The sequence below is a fragment of the Micropterus salmoides genome, unplaced genomic scaffold, assembly GCF_014851395.1.
Source record: "Micropterus salmoides isolate LMB-PRFRI ecotype aquatic unplaced genomic scaffold, ASM1485139v1 Ms_hic_scaffold_9, whole genome shotgun sequence".
NCBI lineage: Eukaryota > Metazoa > Chordata > Actinopteri > Centrarchiformes > Centrarchidae > Micropterus > Micropterus salmoides.
In genome coordinates, this window is record NW_024044681.1 from 16,585,573 (window position 1) to 16,605,886 (window position 20,314).

The 20,314-nt window shown below is 39.0% G+C and overlaps 1 protein-coding gene across 2 annotated transcripts in view; it reads left to right on the plus strand.

The window, feature by feature from the left end:
- Positions 1–20,112, plus strand: part of jakmip2 (janus kinase and microtubule interacting protein 2) — a 30,910-nt gene extending 10,798 nt beyond the window's left edge. The window contains exons 2-24 of one of the 2 annotated variants that reach the window (XM_038709721.1): positions 3,933–4,180; positions 4,929–5,183; positions 5,510–5,752; positions 6,348–6,557; positions 8,107–8,205; positions 9,008–9,154; positions 9,275–9,415; positions 9,665–9,721; positions 9,916–10,038; positions 10,262–10,390; positions 11,598–11,681; positions 11,787–11,849; positions 11,997–12,095; positions 13,564–13,665; positions 13,929–13,982; positions 14,064–14,129; positions 14,243–14,311; positions 14,834–14,911; positions 15,148–15,198; positions 15,474–15,626; positions 15,733–15,798; positions 16,236–16,312; positions 17,764–17,899. In XM_038709721.1, the coding sequence (XP_038565649.1) occupies positions 4,052–4,180; positions 4,929–5,183; positions 5,510–5,752; positions 6,348–6,557; positions 8,107–8,205; positions 9,008–9,154; positions 9,275–9,415; positions 9,665–9,721; positions 9,916–10,038; positions 10,262–10,390; positions 11,598–11,681; positions 11,787–11,849; positions 11,997–12,095; positions 13,564–13,665; positions 13,929–13,982; positions 14,064–14,129; positions 14,243–14,311; positions 14,834–14,911; positions 15,148–15,198; positions 15,474–15,626; positions 15,733–15,798; positions 16,236–16,286 (2,469 nt within the window). In that variant the 5' untranslated portion in view covers positions 3,933–4,051 and the 3' untranslated portion in view covers positions 16,287–16,312; positions 17,764–17,899. Of the gene's footprint in view, positions 1–3,932; positions 4,181–4,928; positions 5,184–5,509; positions 5,753–6,347; positions 6,558–8,106; positions 8,206–9,007; positions 9,155–9,274; positions 9,416–9,664; positions 9,722–9,915; positions 10,039–10,261; positions 10,391–11,597; positions 11,682–11,786; positions 11,850–11,996; positions 12,096–13,563; positions 13,666–13,928; positions 13,983–14,063; positions 14,130–14,242; positions 14,312–14,833; positions 14,912–15,147; positions 15,199–15,473; positions 15,627–15,732; positions 15,799–16,235; positions 16,313–17,763 lie in introns of both variants that reach the window. The other variant, XM_038709720.1, reaches the window with a different exon arrangement.
- The last annotated feature ends 202 nt before the right edge of the window (positions 20,113–20,314 follow it).

A 20,314-nucleotide genomic window follows, 5' to 3' on the forward strand; every position in this document is an offset into this window, starting at 1 on the left:
TATAACGTAGGTGGAAAAAGGCGGTCCTTGAAATTTGCTTAATGTGAGACTTAAACGACATGTCCTGATCAAAGATAACTCCAAGATTCCTCACAGTGGTGCTGGAGGCCAGGGCAATGCCATCCAGGGAAACTATATCTTTAGATAATGCGTCACGGAGGTGCTTAGGCCCCAGAGCAATAACTTCAGTTTTATCTGAGTTTAACATTAGAAAATTACAGGTCATCCAGGTTTTAACATCCTGAAGGCACTTTTGAAGTTTAGCTAACTGATGAGTTTCATCTGGCTTGATCGATAGATATAACTGAGTATCATCTGCATAACAATGAAAGCTTATGGAATGTTTCCTGATAATATTGCTTAAGGGAAGCATATATAAAGTGAAGAGGATTGGTCCGAGGACAGTTTTAAAACATTAAAAGTATATAATTTACCTTTTATGTTTTTTTGTAAAATGTGTGACATATATACAACTCTGCAGTGAACACACTAAGTCAAGTAAATAAAGTGCCTCTGCAAAACATTGGATATTCATCACATAGTTATTGGTTACAGGCATTAGTGTTAGTCTGTTACATTACATTACCAAAGTGTTTGAAACTCTTTCACACTGTAAATCATGTTAGGAATTGTTACTTTGTCCTATATTCACGCTGACATGTATAACTTTGTGCACAGTTTCTGATGCAGTAGTTTTCAACAATGTTTCCTTGGACAACCTCCATAAGTGATACTCAAAAAGAGCAGCCGCACTTTTCAAAGGCCCTGCATGTGACTGCAGAGTGATGAGCCCATATAGATTAAATGTGATGATGATGACTGCTTCATCTCTAATCTGCATCTCAAAATCTTTTAAGCGATGTTATGTCACCCCTCCTCAGATTATGACGGACACCATCCAACTCCTCCTGAGTCATCATGGCTATGCACGTTAGTGTGCACGTTCATATGCACGTGCACTTTTGTGTGCAGTTAATCACAAGTATACAGTACTTTATTATTGCAGCTTGTACTTATCTGTAGCAATAGACATATGTAGACATATATTTCTTTATATGTATATATCATTCATATCTTGCACTTTGTATAATAATGTATCATATTTTATACAATTACTGCTTAAGCACTTCTGATTAGATGCTATCTACACTGTACCTAGTGACATGCGCAATGACAATAAAGTTGAATCAAATCAAATCTAATCTAATCTACAGTAGGGAAACCTATCAACATACTTGACCAACCTTTGGGAAAACCTTTTATAACAAAATTGGAGATTAGCATGCACAGTAATTCCTGTATTATGTAACAACACCTGATTTAAACAGTTTCAAACTGACATTTAGACATTATACAGACAATCAAATAAGCATCAACAAGATCAAAAGCACGTATTGTACACACAATATACAGTTTATTTGTAATGCATGTAATAATGTGCAAAAATGTTGTGTGCAAGTGCCATATGCACAGTCTAAGTGATTTTAAGTTATGTGATGTGTAACCACATTTTCCTAGTATTTCCTATTACTTTCCTAAGACATTTCTTGGAAAGAACTGTGGAATTTGTTTGGAAAATTCTGAGATATTGAGCCAGTGCACATAGTAAGTATTTGAGTTTTTAAGAAAGAATCAGGAAGTCTTTATATAGTGGTTTATCTGGGTAGAGTGTATAAGCATTTGTTGATTTCAAGAGACAACGATTAAGAGCAACTAACAGAAATCCATTGTATCGTGAAACTTGATTCCCCATGTATGTTTCAATAGATAGTTGCCTGTAATTTACAACTACACAGGAAGACACGTTTTACATATTTGCATGTTCAGTTGACATCCTGAACTAGCTACCGAAAACATGACTACTGTGGTAAAAGAAGTTTAGCTACCTATTAACTGGAGTTAGATGACACTGTACCAACTGAACACATTTCACTAATTAGTATCAAATTACACAGCCCTTTCCAGTAACACTTCCAAGAAATTACAGTTACATATAAGTTATTTTCCTTAAATTATTAGGAATCTATGGGACATGTAAAATAAAGCATTACTGTAACCACATTTTATGGTAACAAGTTGTAAGCTGTATCAATGTGTTGGTTCCGTAAATCTGTTAACAGATCACAAAAGGAGCCAGAAGTTCATTTATTTCATTCAGATGATATGTGCTTATCAGCGCATACTGTCGGTAGTGGTAACGCATAACTTTGATGCTATGAATCAGAAGCGATTGGTTCTGCATGTAGGGACTGTTGCATGTGTAGGTAGGATGGACCGTGCAAAAACAAACTCTGCTGTCTGCGTACGCAGATAATAAAGTTCTCATCTCTTCTTCTAACTAAGTTTTGTGATCTGACACAACTGGTCTAACAAAAAAGGTACATGTGTACTGTACCACATGAACCTTTCTTTTGCTGCCTGTATTGCACTGTTTGAACACACCTTTGAAGTATATTAACGATGCAGCCATGGTGGGCATGTTGTAATGCCGCAATAATGATTGCAAATACATTAGGAGTAGCAAAGTGTCCCCAGTAAGTTAAAGTTTAACACAGACTGTGGAGATGTAGACTTTAGTTGAAAGAATGACGATGAGCGAGAACAAGTCAAGAAAATGTCTGCTTAATTAAAAATACCCTAAGTAAATATGTTATTCCCATGACAACTAAAATGTTCACGGTCTCACAAGGTGATTTGGACTGGTTTTCTGAAAATCCATCAAAAGCATTCACTCTTTCTCACAGTCTGAACCATCCTGCTTGAGTAAAAGCCCTTAGCATGTCTGTCTGCGGCACTCAGCAGGTCATTGGCTTTCACCTGACCTCAAGCTGTGCATGAAGAAAAGGCAAATAGTAGGGCAGGAGGGATTACCACTGACTCTATATACCCAGACACCATCTGTTCCAAAATACACTCTTCTAGTATGTTACGCATATTTACTACCTTCTTGTTAACCCAGTAGAACTCTCTTTAAATCTCTTAACAGCTACTGATTATTACTATTACCGTAGCATCTATTTTTATTCAGGCCTTATTTGCACTCTGTGAGATTTCTGAGACTGAAAGTGTTAACCTTGGATGGACCTTTTATCTCTTGAGTCTTTTGGTTTGGCTGTTATCTGGTTATTGTGCTCTCTGCAGATTGTTTGTGAGTGAAAAGACTGTTACACCATTGTGTGAGCGAACTGTGTGTTTTTGTAGGTAAAGTTGTAGTCTGCAGCCCCAACTGTCACTGACTCAAGTGACATCACTTGAGGCAATTTATCAGATTCAGCAGAAGGCTTTATCCAAATGTTTCACGTATGTAGCAGTACTCCCTAAGACCTGTAAACATACTTCAATGTGTAAAATTAGGTGAGTTCTTCACATCTAGGACCATCATCAGGTCAAACATGGTCCAAAATTCTGATTTATCATCAAACCTAACCTAATTAATAAAACAAAGGACATTCTCATCAGCCTCAGCCGTACTTTGTTTCGCTAATTAGCTAATGTTAGCACACTAACACGCTAAACTAAGATGCTGAGCGTGGTGAACTTGAACTTTTCAACAGCAGTTGTTAATATTGTATATGATATATTTGATGTTAGAATGCTGATATTAGCATTCAGGTCAAAGCACCACTGTGCCCAAGTACAGCCTTCCAGAACCAGTTGTTGCGGCAGACTCCTATTATTATTATTATTATATTATTTATTATTATTATTATTATTATTATTTATTAACGTGTAAAGTGGGAATTAGCACCAGAAATCCTGTTGTGGTCAGTCTGCATCTGTAATCTTTCACTAGTGCCTCTTCTGAACTTACCCTGCTCATATAAACACACATTCACATGGAAGTCTGCACACATACAAAGTCTCAATTATGTCACCAATGCAGTCTGTCCTATGTCTTACTCTGTCTCTTATTGTCTCTCCCCCACCCCAAGCCCTCTTGTCTGATAGGAGAATGAGGAAGAGGAGGAACTGGATATCTTGGGAGAGCCTTGGAAAGTTTCTGTGAAGTCTCAATGAAATCAATAGAAGAGCCTCTGTAGTGTTTGACTCAATGGCCAAGAAAGGGCGTACGAAGGGCGAGAAGCCCGAAGCGCTCATCTCTGCCCTCCAGGCAGCCAATGAAGATCTCAGGTCCAAACTGACTGACATACAGATAGAGCTACACCAAGAAAAATGCAAGGTACTGTACAACATCAAGTGCCCAGAATATTTATGATATTGTTGGTCACTTTAAATGTAAGCTTAGTAGATTATCTACTATCTATTATCTCCACAAAGGGGAGTTGCTTATTCATTTTTTGAAAGCCTGTGAATAAATTAAGTTCCCCCCCAAAATATGACATTTAGAGCAATCTTTGGACCATACAAGTTGCACACATCTAACCAGGGTCTTATAGGTTCAACTAAATCTTGTAACATGATACCATATATGACATGCTTATATTGATGTCATGCATGTATGACATACTGTATGTTCAGTTAATGGTAAAGCGCTGCACATACTACATTGTGCACTGTGCATTCATTCAGTAAACTATAACATTTTCCCGAATAAGTTAAGGTGGTTCAATCTTGGCTGAATCAAAATGCGTACGCTTTACAGGATGTGTCTCAAAAATATTTTGGAATATATTACAGTGTCAGGGATTTCAATTCATACGAATATGTGAAAAAAGTAGCTTTATTACATTACTTATGACACAAGTCTGCAAGGGTTCACTCCACATGTCTGAAAGGTGCCCCTGAATTCATGTGAAAGTTGCTTGGCAAAACCACAAGATTATTATAACCTTTTGAATAAAGATAAACCAGAGAGTAAAATGTTCAAAAACAATGAGCGACACCCACTTGGTATACAGTAGTAGGTATGCTATTTATGTAAAATAACAGAGTTCCTCTCTCCTCTTCCTCTGTTGCTCCTCTCAAAGGTGAGCAAACTGGAGCGCGACAAGCTGCAGGAGGTGAAGCGGGTGCGAGAGCAGGAGCAGCACCGTTACACTGCCACGTTAACAGAGCAGCGGGCCAAGTGGCATGAGGAAAAGCAAAAGGAGCTCCAGGCCCTCAGGGAAAACCTGACACGGCAGCATGAGCAGGAGCTGGCCCGCCACGCCAAAATCAAAGACCAGGAGAACCAGAGGCTCAAAGCCGCACTGAGCGCCATGCGCGATGGAAGCGGAGAGAAGGTGAGGTTAAGATAGGGGAGTGAAGCTGGTGTTTGATATTGCAGTGGTGAAATAGACGCACAGACGTAAACTGATACATTTCAGCAAAAACACGATCCCAAAGCAGCAGCTGTGGAACCAGGACAGAGGGGCTTGGTACAGAACAGCCACCTTCACATCTGAGAAAAAAGCTCCTGATGGGGGAAGCACTATAAATAAATACTCATTACTCACCTTTCTTTGCCCACATAATCTTAAAAAAAATCTTCTGATAAGCGTTCTGCCAAGCCACATCAACATCCTTCCTCTTTCTCCTCCCAACCCAACCCCACACCCTGCTCCTTCAGGTGCGGACAGCACTGACTCTGGAAGCTAAGGAGGACGCACGTCGCTTCTTTGACCAGGAGAGAGTGAAACTCCTGCAGGAGATAGCAGAGCTGAAATCTACTAAAAAGCAGACCGATGAGGCTCTCAGCAACATGATCCAAGCTGACAAGATGAAGGCTGGTGACCTGCGGGTGGAGCACCAGCAGCACCAGGAGCAGATCTCCAAGATCAAGTGGGACTGTGAGAGGGACATCCGCAGACTGGTATGCACAGTAACTGCTACTAAATACTTAACAACAGACATGAATATGGCAATTATCCAGAATATTAGTAGGGCCCACTGCTGATGTTACACTGAATACCTATGCAGCAAAAGCAAAAATAGGACCAAGCACAGTGGGGTCGATTTTTTTACTGTTACATCAGCTCATTTCATGTGAACTGTATGAAAGCGTTTGTTGTGGAGCCACAGGAAAACCTTTTCAGTTTTAACATCCTGAATGGCAGTGGGGACTTTTTTTGGCTTTTGAGGTATAATTTTAAAATGTGGTTTTGGGGTGGTAGGTTTAAAAAAATATAATATTCGGCTGCATCGTTAACATATGCAAATATTCATGCTACAGAGAGCCTAACCATTAATGGTTATTTTTATTAATATATACAATAACAAGAACCTGAGAAAGGCAGAGCAGGGACGAGAAAATGTTTCTTATTTCCACTTCATAAATGACTTTAAGAGGTACTTAATTTTCAACCTAATAACAGTCCATCTCTTTTTACAAGGCGAATGATTAAAGGTAGCTACAGCAGAGTGACATCAGGAAAAAATTATTATTATTTCTATCTTCTTCACTATAGGTGGATGAAATCAAATCTAAAGACCGCACCATCTTTGCTTTGGAGAAGGAACTGGAGTCAACGGCGGGTTTCCTACAGAAGCTGCAGCTTCAAAAGGATGCGCTGGATGAACAGCTGTTCCTTGTCAAGGAGGCTGAGTGCGGCCTGGGAAGCCCGAAAAGAGAGATTCCAGGCAGAGCTGGAGATGGAGCTGAGCACTGTGGCAGCCCAGTAAGTAGAGGGGAATAGCAAGGAGAAGTTTCCTCCTCTGCTCATTCATAGCATACATTAATATCAACCTATTTATTAGAGAGAAACAGGGAGCCTTCGTACCTCTGAAACCCTATTTTCCCGTCTTTTCTTTACCCCTTGAATACCACTTTGTAGCTAAAGTTCCAATGTGCCAGGACTGACTGAGAGATTTCTTTTTATAGACAAGGTTCCCAAATTTATGAAAGTACTCTGTATACTAGTGGCAAAAGATTTGAGAGAGCATAAAACAAATACCAGCGCTACTCAGTCTGCAAGTCAACATTTTTTGAATGCACAGGCACAGAATTTGTAAGTAAGGACAGAATCGTGTGTCTGATTTGAACATGCAAGATGAATTGTGTAACTTCATTTGAGCCAGCAATAGGGATTCTCTCGCTCGTAATGACCAAAGCTGCTTGTGCTGACTTTTTGCAGTCTGAATCCTCTGTGTGCAAACTCAAACTAAGAGGAGAGTGTCACCAGGACGTCAAGGGTCATCCTGTAAATAAAGACAGTGGTGTTTTTAACCACCAGACGGAAACAAAGAGCAGTAATTGGTATCAGTATTATCTTAAAAATGTGTTGACACTAAATGACTAAAATCACATTCAGTTTGTTGAAAATTATCTAGTAGTCAAAGTAGTTACTCATAGTGGCCATGTTAGATTTGTGTTATTTCTATCTCAATGTCACTTCTGAGTGGAATGCTGTGCTCAGAGACCTAATAAGCCTGACTTGTTGGTGGTTGGGTTTACTGTGATCTGATCATACTCCATGTGGGATTCTAAAAAACTAGTAGTTCAAGCAAAAAATACAAAAAGTATTAGTTCCTGTGGTTCCTTTCAGAATGGAAGCATTTGCAGAATAGACGTGGCTCAAATCTGACATACTGGTATGAATAAACTAGGCGACTGTAAGGGGGTCAGTTGGATTGGCAAAATATGGCTGAACTTATGCTGAATATGGTCTACAGTGCAGATCCACATGTCCACAATAATTAAAACTGTAGGCCAAATGGTAAGGGATAAATTATGTAAATATAGTCATATCCACTTTCTTCCTTGTGTGACAAGAGATGTGGGTATTTCCTGGTGCTTGTCAAAAATGGTTATACTCCTTGCGATGTTCAGAAGCTGCCAAAACAGCTGGAGGAAATGGATCAGTCTCAGAAACAAGCATGAGCGTGATTGGGATAGAACGCTTAAATCAGATCCTATAACTCTTTACTCTCAAATGTTGACTTGCAGACTGAGTAGGACTCAGAATTTGTTTTGTGCTGGCCCAAATCTTTTGTTGTCAGTGTACTTTTATACAAACTCACCAGGAGCATAAGAGACGTGAGGCAGATTTTAATCATGATTTAAAGGGACTTTATGGTTATTGTTACTCTGGCCTTTAGTTAGAAAGGGATCATGCTATATATCGTCTGGTATTACACTTAAAATAATTAAACGTTTCTGTACACCGTGATTGGATTAATGAAATGATAAATGATTGGTTTTTTTGTTTGTTTGTTTGTTTGTTTCAGGACCTGAGGAGAAACCAGAGGCGCATTGCTGAACTCAACTCGACTATACGCAAATTAGAGGACCGCAACTCACTGCTGGTCGATGAGAGGAATGAACTGGTACAACCAAATGATTTAGTTAACTAAATGGAAAAGCATAATAGGTCTCCTTTAACATGACAGTTAAAAAATTATGCAAGAATATTTTCCACAGACATATTTATCTATTGTCGAATACAAAAACGCCCCACGCCAGAATTGTGGCACAGCGCCGGAGAACTTTAAGCCCTACACTCTGCCCCGCCCACTATAGAACCCTCAGACTAATCAAAACTGTTGTTACATGTCAACTATTGTTGTAGCAACAGTGCAAGATCAGTAATTGTGATTGGCTGTAAAAAGTGCTATCAAGCTCCAACCTTATTTGGCCCATTTTAGCTGACTTCACCCTATATGGATGGATGATATGGACAAAGTTAATATCATGATAAGTAATACCACATTTTATCTTATCTTGACATCACTATGCAACACGATGTATACTATATAATCATACAATATGTATGTTTGCCAAAGTATTTATAATCACAATGGAAATCTAAATTAATTTGGTCTGCCTCGTGTCAGCAAGGTTTTGGTACCATTAAAGCTTTGTTGTGTTCTACTTCAGTTCTTTTTGCTCCCAGAATGGATCAGCCTTTCAAGCTTTATGTGGACGCAAGCCACATTGGAGAAGCTGCCGTCCTCTTCCAAGCTGACAATATATTGAACGTTCAGTTCTCCTACCAACTATCTCTTCCTTCTGTCACTTATCTTCATCTTTCTGCCTTTCCATAAAAAGCTTTTTGTCTCTCACTGTCCACCTTCCTCAGTGATTTCAGTGACAATTTAATATATCCTTGTGTCCCTGCCTCCACACCAGCTAAAGCGAGTTCGAGAGTCGGAGAAGCATTGTAAGCCCCTGCTGGACAGGAACAAGCTGCTGAGTAAGAGGAATGATGATTTGACTATGACTATTCAGAAGCTGGAGGATAAACTCAAGAGCCTGGCCAAGGAGAACATTGAGATGGTAAGTACAAAGTCACATCAGCATCATATATACATTTGGACTTTTTTTTTTTTTACAAGAGGGACAGGTGGATGTTGTGATCTTAGAGGACATTTCTCTCTCTGTGTTGTGTGTCTGCAGAAGGAGAAGATCAGCTCCCATCCGAAAATGACGAAGCCTAAGTCTCTGAATGACCTGGACCAAGCCCATGATGACCAGGAAATAGACTTTCTCAAGCTTCAAGTCCTGGAGCAACAAAGCATGATTGACGAACTGACGAGAGTATGTTGTTTTGTCTACATACTGAGCATGCAAATTTTGGGGGTTTAATCCTTCCTGAACTCGTATTATAAAAAACATGCTTATCTCTATCAACATCTAATGATTCCTAACAGCCTCAGTGAAGAGTTTGTTTCAGTGCTGTGATTGATTTATTTTTCTTTTATTTAATTTGAAAATAGAAGAAATTAAAAGTTGTTTATCTTACTGTGGTGTGTTGTCTTTTTTCTCTCCATTTGTCTGTTTTTCCAGGACCGAGAAAAACTACTCAGAAAGAAACGGCATAAAAGAAGTTCCAGGCCAATAAAGGTAGAAATGATTTAATTTAAGTCAAAACTTTCACGAGTTGAAACTTGCATTCACATTGCTGTAGTAAATTATGCTGACAGTGTATTTGGCTGAATACAACAATGTAAAAGGGAAGGAAAAAGCTTTCAGGGACACCCAAGTGTGAGGACAGGACATTTTTAGATTTTTAAATCTTTCAACTTTCTTCTTTGCAGAGGCACATCGTAGTGGACACCTTCTTTGGGTATGATGAAGAGTCTATGGACTCTGAGACGTCCTCAGTGGCTTCGTTCCGGATGGATAGAACTCCTGCTACTCCTGACGAAGACCTGGATGTGGTGAGAACTTGCCGTGTATTTGTTAAGTCACCAAGAAAGTGTCACAGTGTCATAGATTTGCATTTATCCTGAATTTATTCAGTTGTAGACCATTTTTCTTTCAAGTCCTTGACTTTTAGCATCGCTATCAAATCCATTCAGTGGCATCTGACTAGTGATATACTGTGAGCCCAATTCAGCCATAATAGACTTTGACCTCTCACCTTTGTGTGTGTCAAACAAGGCTATATCCAATGAGGAGTCAGAGTTGCGTTTCCGTCAGCTGACCAGGGAGTATCATGCCTTACAGCGAGCCTATGCCCTGCTGCAGGAACAGAAAGGAGGCATTCTGGATGCTGAGATGGAAGCAAAGGTACGTACACAGGGAGAAAATCACAGTTTTGCTTATTGGTTCCTGTCTAATCTATTTGTGCACCCAAATATATTTTTGTCACTTTTTGTCCTAATAAAGATGCAATTGGAAATGATCGTTACAAACAAGTAAATTGAGTCGATGGTTTTCTTTAATTTCTTCAAAATGCCATATTTGTGTTTAACCACCACTTGTACTTAATGAAGTTGCTAAAGGCTTTGAAACTGTGTTGTTACCATCACAAACACATTTAAAATTGCCTCATCAGCGAGCCATCTTGATCACTCAGTTTATCAATCCAGTGAAAGCAAATGTATAAAAAGTCTTTTAATAATCATGGTTTATGTTGAACACAGATTGAAGTGAGGTTGTAGTAAATTCATGGTTGTAGCATATGGCTGCCACAAGGCTGTGGGGACAGTTACAACAGATAACAGAAGTCTCTAGACTGAAACACACATCCTAACACATGATTTTAAAAACAACATTGTAATTTATTCTGTTATGAAAGACTGGTCAGTTCTGTACAGTGATGGTACTTATGATGTTAGTTACATTTGAACGAGGTGATTTTCAACTTTACTTCTCACTACAACATAGAGGATGTAGGGGAGTAGAATTTTATATAAAAAACCTTACCAAGGGTCAGTACAATAGGTTTTACTGATGAGCTGACATTTGTCTTTGACTCCACCTGTGCATTAAAAGTACATGTCCAAAGCCACATTCAAGCCAAGCCAGTTGTGGTTCTTCAGTTTTCCTGTAAGAGTTAGGGCACTCTGGGATAGTGGAAGAGAAAGAGCCACAACACAGCCCAGACACAATGAAGCTGCATCCAACAGACATTTCAATCCAATGTGCCTGAACTTTAATCAGTACATCGGTCTAAAACGATGAATTAATGCCCCCCACTTATTGTGTCGAACAGATCTATTGTTACAGTGATAAAGGAATTAAGCTGACATGCTTTCACTACACAGACAGTGTAGACAAGATGTAGGCACAGCTTCTCTAACCGTTGTAAGCCTGAGGAATGATTGTTAGACACAAATTGAGTGTCTTCTTTAATCTAATAATGGTAATTAGTTTATGTCTACATTTAATGAGAAATTTCAAATTTAAAAGAATCTTGTATGTACACTTGAACTACCGGCTTGAGAAACAGTGCTCTAGTGGCTAATGAATGTCTGTTTCGCTCATGTTTCAGGCTCAGGAGCAACTCCAAGCAGACGTTCTCAGGTATAAAGCCAAAATAGAGGACTTGGAGAAGGAACTGACTCTGAAGGGACAGGTAGGATAAACAAGCAAGCGCATGAATGGAGGCAGATAAATGGTATCTTTTACTTTCTTTGAATAGCTTTGATGTGATACATCAACTGCCTCTGCCCTCTATCAGGACTCCAGATGGGTGGAGGAGAAGCAGCTCTTCTTACGAAGGAATCAGGAGCTACTGGATAAGGTTGAACTCAACTTTAAGTTTGTTTTTGCTGATAGTCAAACAGCTACATGATTTCTAAAGATGTTTGTGATTGTGTAAATTGCACGGTTAAAAACTATTTTAACATGTCCTGTCTCCTTGTTAATTCTGATTCTCTCTGATGCCCAGGTGGAAAAGATGGACTCAGAGTGCAGTCGGCTGCAGCAGGAGCTGCAAGACTCCAAAGACCAGAATGAACTGTTAGAGTTTAGGATACTGGAGCTAGAGGTGAGTCACAATGAGTTTCCTACCAAGCCGTTGTTAAACTAGCATGATAAAATACAATTTCCTGTAACATCCCTGAGAGTTCAAAAACTTCCTAAATGCAACCTTAACCCTAACCTAATAAATGAGTATTATGTCAGTTCCAAAAACATTTTACTATCCAGAGAACACATCCTGAGATCATTAGATCACAGGGATCCTATTAAATTCCAAAACCAATTTTACTCTTTCCAAAAATCCTGTCATCGTATTAATCCCACAAATAACAATTTTATGTTTAAAGCGAAATCTCCTATGAACATTTTTTTAAATTTGCAGTCTAAACGGGGGTTTTCATGGAATTGTTTTTGTCTGTTGGGAAAAAAACAAGATCTTGTCTGAAATTAATCAAACCAAATGTATATTCTGTAACAAATCACATCTTGGCAACTCTATAGTGGGAAAAAAACTGCTGGTGTGGGTTTGTCTAGAACTACTTTCTATCTACAGGGATCTCATTTCCTCATTTCCTGGAGGCAGTGTCACAGAGATTTTGTATATTTATCAAAAAATAAAGGCATATAAGCTTCTTCTTCAAATGAAGGATAGAAAAATTAAACTAAAAAGCTAAGGAGCACGATCAGGGTGGAAATGTCCCATGTTGTGGAATGACTCCAACTTCCTTGATTTTGCATAAGCATTTCACATGCTAGATTCCCAATTAAGTACAGTTTTCTCCTCCTGTTGAAATGGCCTGTCAAGTTAACCATTCAGCCATGTAAACATGCAGCCCACCAGTCTGTCAGTCAGGCTGATAACTAGCTGACAGTGGTCTTTGTGTTCTGGCTGTGCTGCTCCACAGTTAACTCACCGCAGCTTATGAGGGCTGCACTATGATGGCAGATCGCCCAGATGTGCTCAGTAAATACTGTTGAAATGAACTAATACAACGTCACAGGGATTTAGCCTTAATTTTAATCAAACACTTTTACCATAGCCTTTTGCCTTCTTTAAATGCCAGCATTCTCATGGCTGAACAAAGAAAAGAGCACCACCTACTGGAAATTAAACATCATCACCAACACAAACACGAGAGAACTGATGATTATGAAGCATACTGCTTAAATGAAATTCAGTGGCTCTAGTTTGATGGCAGAAGTCTCCACCTTCACCATGAATTGCTTTGAGTATCTAAGATAAAGTGTAATATAAATGTAATCCATTATTATTATAAGTCTTAAAGATTATTGACACAAAGCAGCAGCGCTAGTATGGCAGGAGCTAACATGAAAAAAATAAGAAGAGCAGCCTGGCTTGTTCATCTATTGGCTACTCAAAGCCCAACATAAAGTTATTTTTGTAACCCACAAGAATGCCTCACAACCTCTAAAACGATCAATAAAAGTGAAAATTCTGTTTCATCCAGGTCTAATACAGAGTCAAGAGTTTCATTTATTGCAATATAATGAAATGTATATTTCTCTTGTCATAGGAGCGTGAGAGGAAGTCCCCTCCATTCAACCACCTGAGAATGCATCCCTTCTCTGATGGAGTCAGTGCACTGCAGATTTACTGTATGAAGGAGGGGGTCAAGGTACGCCAAGAGAAGAGCTCCTCTGCTTTATCTTAGTTATTAGTAATAGTCAACATAGTGATCACCAGTTTCTCAGTATTTTTTGTTACAGATCCCACAATTCTTATGACTGCAGCTAACTGAAAACTGTTCCATGCTTTTTTATTCACTGTGTTAAATAAGCAAATAACAAAATACTATTTAATATAATAACATTTTATAGTGGAAAACTCTTGAATAAAAGCAAAAAGGAAAGGTGAATGCCATATTATTTGTATTTACAGGATGTGTGCATACCAGATCTCATCAAACTTCTAGATATCCTGGGAGACAACGGGGTAATTCATATATAATTTAACATAGGTTTGCTAAATCAGGCACATTATTAATACAAGTATGTTTCCCCCCCTTTTATATAGAACTTAAGAAATGAGGAGCAAGTGGCCATTATACAGGCCAGCACCGTTTTGTCACTAGCAGAAAAGGTAAGTTTGGAAACTATATCATGGTTCTTTTGATAACGCCAAAGTATCAACACACATCTCCAGTACATAGTTTGTGCTGGCCGAGTCATGTTTGGCTGTTTGTTGCCCTCTAGTGGATTCAGCAGATTGAGGGGACAGAGGCAGCGTTGCACCAGAAGATGGTGGACCTTGAGGTAGAGATGGTGAGTCACAACAATCCAGTACAGGAAAATATATGTTATTTAACATGAGTTAAGGTCCATTAAAGCTACCAGTAATACTTATTATTTAAGCCTGTTATGGTGTTTTAAATCTGTTCACAGCAATAATGTAGTCAGTTTTTTTTTTAAATCTTCCATGTTGATTTTTCACAACTGTTCTTGTTAAGCTAATGGAGTTTAGCTATATAAGTAATATTTTGTCTGATATAGCCTTCATCTTGTGGGATGAATACATGTTCCCCGTTCCAAAAGTGTCTTCTCTTCAGCCAGCGATAAACACTTTCTTTTGCTCTCCGTGGCTTTCACATGACTGTCTGTCTTAAACAGCCCAGCATCAGGTCTTATTAAGTGGCACTTCATGTAAATCAGATGAACTGTGGCTGGCTTATTTACTAATTATGCAGACTTAGTAAATTATCCTTAAACTAAAAACTTTTATTGACAGAAACATTTTCCTCTGTTTTCCTCCCTAAATGCTGTCTCTGACCTGCATATTCTGTACAGGAGATGTTCTGTAAACAGAAAGGATATCTAGAAGAGGAGCTGGACTACAGAAAACAAGCCCTGGACCAGGCCTACATGGTAAGTGTGTGTTTGTGTGTTGTGTATGTATGTATGTATTACTTTGCAGGGCTCTTCACAGTCAGACTGTTGGAACTCAGTTCATCATCTGGGGACAAATTTTCAGATCCCCACAAGGTTTACAATTTATTTTGGTTAGCTTAAGGGTCAGGGTTATGCATGTAGTAGTTATGGTTAGGGTTAAGCCTGCAGGCACATTGAAAGTAATAAAAGTTCTTTTTTTCTTTTCCCAACAGCAAATCCAGGAGTTGGAAGCAACTTTATACAACGCCCTGCAGCAGGACAAGGTTCTTCATGTCAAAACATATTACAGCCTTACTGTTATGAAAACTGAAGTAAATTTCACCTTGTAATGTGTCACCCCCTTGTAAAATATCAGCACTGATTTCTAGATACGTGAGATTTATCAAATAAATTTCAGTTTAGAAAATGCCAAGAAATGTATCACAAAAAACTATTATTAATTTGCTTTTGACATGCGTCCTGGTGATCATGCACATCCCACTTATCTGGAACATCTACACGAAGTCTACTGTCTCTGATGTCTGTCTTCTTCCTCCAGGTGATAAAGTACGGAGAGCCTCTGGATGAGCTTCAGAAGGACGAGCTGCGGACGGCGGTGGAGAAGCTGAGGAGGCAGATGCTAAGGAAAAGTCGAGAGTACGACTGCCAGATCCTCCAGGAGAGGATGGAACTGCTGCACCAGGCGCACCAGGTCCGTCTATCTCTGTGATTTATATGTAAAATAGAGCTTAGTGTGGATGAAATCTGTCTTGGCCGGAGAGAATTGTCCTTACCTTGACTTCTCTGAATATTTGCAGAGAATTCGTGACCTTGAAGACAAAACAGAAATTCAGAGGCGGCAGATTAAAGACCTGGAGGAAAAGGTAGGCCACGTTTGATGTCTTTCTGAAATCATTTTACAATAATTAAAGATCAGTAGCTGAAGCACATGATAAGTTCATAAGTTTAAAGGTATTTGCTTACAGGTAGCCAAGATCAGGAGATTTTTCAGCATAAAACCATTGGAATCAATAATAAATGGATTTTGTGTGTGTAGAAGAAATGTTGTGGACTGTTTCTTTACACATAATGTATATGAAACTACTCTTGTGAAAACTCAAAGTACATGCTTACATAGGTAATATTAACAAGAATGATTTCATGGATACTGTTATAGTTTCCCTTTACAGTGAGCCTCTGTTTCTGTCTCTGCTGCTACTAACAAATAGTGAGTGTTCCTCTAATTCTCTCACTTTCTTTGTCTCTTCTTCATCTCTTTCTTTCTTTCTTTCTTTCTTTCTTTCTTTCTTTCTTTCTCCAGTTCTTGTTTCTGTTCTTGTTCTTTTCTCTTGCCTTTATCCTTTGGCCTTGAAGTCTTTGGCGCGTCCTGTAGCAGAGGTGAGTCCTAAGGGCTTTGAGTAGAAAGTTCTAACTAATGCCATCTCTCATCTGCACCTCGGTCAAATACTCTTATTCTTTCAAAAGCAGCACCTGCACAGCTGCCAAAAGTCAAGCGCTCCACCAAGCTGCATTTCTGTAGCATTATGAAGACTTCCTGGAATGGGCTTTTGACCTTCAAAATAAAAGCAGGAAATGCATTACTATTTTGAAAAATTGTCACTACTAGGCGGTTCATTGCTTTTCAGAAGCAAAACGTATTTAACCCTGGTCTGGTCACTCTCACTCCTCCACATTTACTTCATCTTGCCTTCACTTCATTATTAAAAAATTATAATTCTTCTTTCTCTTTGCACTCTCAACATCTTCCCACTCTGGCATTTCTGCTTACATTCATGTGTTTGTCCATATTCAAGAGCATATAATTTTTACTTATTGAACGGTTCCCACGTAACAGAGATCAACATCTCACCCTCTCGTGTATTTGTTTGTTGTCAGCTGTGGGGTTTTGACTCATGTTTCTATATGTGTTTTTAAAATGATTTTCAAAACAGTCTTTGGGGTTGTCACAGAGGAAAAAGCTTCTTTTTTTTTCTCTCAGCAATTACATTTAATCCTGCAATTATAGGTTTGTCAGCCACTTGGGGGCAGAGCAACAAGCTGTAAAAACAGCACTGACATTTTATCACCTAATAAAGTTTTTATAGCTAATGTGTTAGCAAACAGTTGCCTATTTACTCATCCAACAACATTGGTATTTATTAGGAGTCATGTTTCAAGTCCAGTATTCACTCACCTTTGAGCTCTGTTTTGGTCTCCAACAACTCTTGAGAAAAGTATCTTGCTGCTAATGCTCCGCTACATTCACTTTGTCTGCTGGGTGGTGCGGAGCAGGTACCATACAGTGGGTTTATGTGAGCTTTTTCGCTGAAAAAGAGCATCCTGCTTCGGCTGGAAATGATGCTGATGACAGCACTGAGAGTGAATCAAAAAAGTAAAGTTGTGTGCCATAAAACCAAAACAATGAACTGAAAGACGCTAACATGCTCACTAGAGATGAGGGGAAGTGCAGTCCAGTGATGATTCTCTGTGAGACATAAGGGCCACTCAGGGTTACACAAACAGAAAAACAGAGAAATGAAAAAACTGCCAGTAAATAGAATTAAGCCATGTCAATACTTGGGAGGAATATAAGACTATTAAGTATGAAAACAGTATAGATTACTTACGCATACGTATATTGCTGTATATTGTACCAATTTGCTTATATTATCTTCAGTTATTTTAAAAAGTCTTATTTGCTGACTGTAATAAACAATTTTCTAAATGCTAAAAAAAGATATTGATTTCTAAATGTGATAAAATGTGTATTGTATGTTAAATTGACTTTGACACATGGTACATTTGACTCTTCTAATTTTTTGTGACTCCTCTCTCTCTCTGTCTCGCAGGTGGAGTGTCAGCTTGGAGATCTTGTTTGTGACTGCAGTGTTATTTATTTTCTGGACAAGTGTGGAACAATGCGTGTAGCAGTGGCTGCTAGTGTCATAACATCAGTGACTGCTGTCAGTATAGGTGGATGTGTCGTGTGTTGGCCGTGAACGTTCACACTTGATTCCTTTGTGTTTTTAATGGGGGATGGGGTTCTCAGGATGCTGTCCAGGATTACGTTTTTTTTAGAGCGGTGTTGGACAGTAAAATCTCTCCAAACTGCTGGGAGTACTATAACAGACTGCAAGAACGACACACAATTTGAGAGACACACACACACACACAAACTACATACATACAGTTTACTGACACGCGTGCATGCAGATGCAAACACATACACACACACACACACTCACATGCTTTGACAAATCCAAACCAAAGCCTGGGAAATGTTCTCTCTGCCATGCAGGGTAATAATATGTCATCCACCACAATTTAGCCACAGTGGGAATATAAACAGACAGAAAAACCTATAGACAACGAGGCGAACACACCCACCAGACCACAACTTGTCTTCTTTTTCTCTTTTTTCCTTTCCTTTCCAAACCTGAAAGGACGTTCATCATGAACGCAACCTCTTGGTGAACAGAAGCGAGCCAACTCAGGGCCCATGAGTGCAGAGGCCGTTTCAGGTCAGATTAGAACAAGGAACACCCGGGACATGGTGTGTCACCGACTGGCCTGCCCTCGCTGTTCCCAGAATGGTGCTTACACATACCTAAAAATGGGACAGAACTAACACTGCAGAGACTGGTGTGTACAGACACTAAAGGGGGATACAGGACACTCAGGATGACACGTCTTCACCGGACACACATAACAGACTTCAGTGAAGAAAAAAAGAGAAAGGGGGGGGGATGCCACTCTCTGATCCAGCTCTATGCAAACTGGATCTCCACAAAAAAAAAAAAACCCTATGGATTGTCAAAACGCTCCTTAATTTGTCTTAAAAACCAGCAGACTGTAAGAGCTTTACTCTCTGGTTATCTTTTTTTCTCATTTTCTTTTTTACAACTCCCACCACTCAGATACTGTGTCCCAAGATTTCCACTGAGAAACAACATCCCTATTCTGTAATGTAATATATACATTTGTTGATATGTACATGTGACTGAATTATTTCATGTAGTCTCCCCTTTTATTTCTGTGAATATTTGCACTTTTAATTTACTCTCTGAAGCAGCTTGAACAGTTGATGTACTTGGCAGTTTATAAATGGCTCCAAAGGGTAAAAATTGCTCTGTTTTATTGTGGTGACGGCTGCAAAGAAGAATTTTATTTCCTTAAAAATTATAACTGAAACTCGTTGGAATATGAATGTGGAATAATGGAATATTTGCCTCCCCTTTCCTTTGTCCGCCCTCTCTCTCTCTCTCTCTCTCTCTCTCTCTCTCACACACACACACACAGTATGCTGTATTTATTATTCTTCTGTCTAAAATGTGATGCTCTGGCTGACCAGCAGGGGGTGCTGGTTTCACCTGAGCGACTTTTAATTCGCCCTTTAAAGCAACATGGTCTTTTAACAAACTTGTAAATATTTTCAGAATACCTTGCAAAATATCTTTATCAGCTCTGGATGGATGATTGGTCTGTTTAAATTTAAATGTACTTGAAATGGACAAATGCTAAATTCCTCAGTTGAATTATATTATGGCTGAAAAGACTGAACTCACACATTTGTCCCAAGACTACTGCAGGTTCTCTTTCTGCCCCCCACCCCACCCCCTTTTTTTAAACTAGCCAAAACGTGTTTGAATCTAACAACCTTCTTTTACTAAACACTACACTAGGCATCCACTTCCCTAAAATGAAACAGGAGAAAGTGAATGCAACACTGCACCTGCTCCGCTTCTCTCCTGTCAGGTGAACTCTGCCTAGTCCCTGCAATATTTACAGTGCTTGTTCCCTGTGTACCTGAGCTAGCGTATCTGCCGTCATACCACCACTGTGGCTCCATTCACAGGTCTAGGGTATCTAGGCATCTCGTTACATAGTGGACAGTAGCTATGACCCACTCCATTCACTTTACCAAGGGGAATGACTGAGACTATTTTTGTGCAAACTCAGCTAACTAGCAGTTGCCTTAAATGCACTTTCCCCCTTTTTTTCCACTGTTATTTTTTCAGGCAGTTGTTATTATCATGTAATGTAATGTATATTTTTTTTGTTTTTATTTCACAGAAGATTTTTTTTAATCTTTACCCCGTCTGTCTTCCAGCGAGAAATTAACCCCTCCTCCTACTTTCGTCTAGATTATTAAATAAACCTAAAAAATTGAGCAATGCTGTAAAAAATAAAAAAATTCATGGCCTTTGACCTTAAAGGATAACTTGTCTTCTTTTCACATCTTTATTGCAGGTCTGCTTAGTCAGTGTTCTATGCTGAACATGAGCATTTGTAAACTTCTGGATATTTTTCCTTCATTGTTGCTTTTCTTCTAAACTTTCTACATCCTAACTCCAAAAGTAAATTCACGCAATTTTCACTTCCCCATGTCAATATATTTGA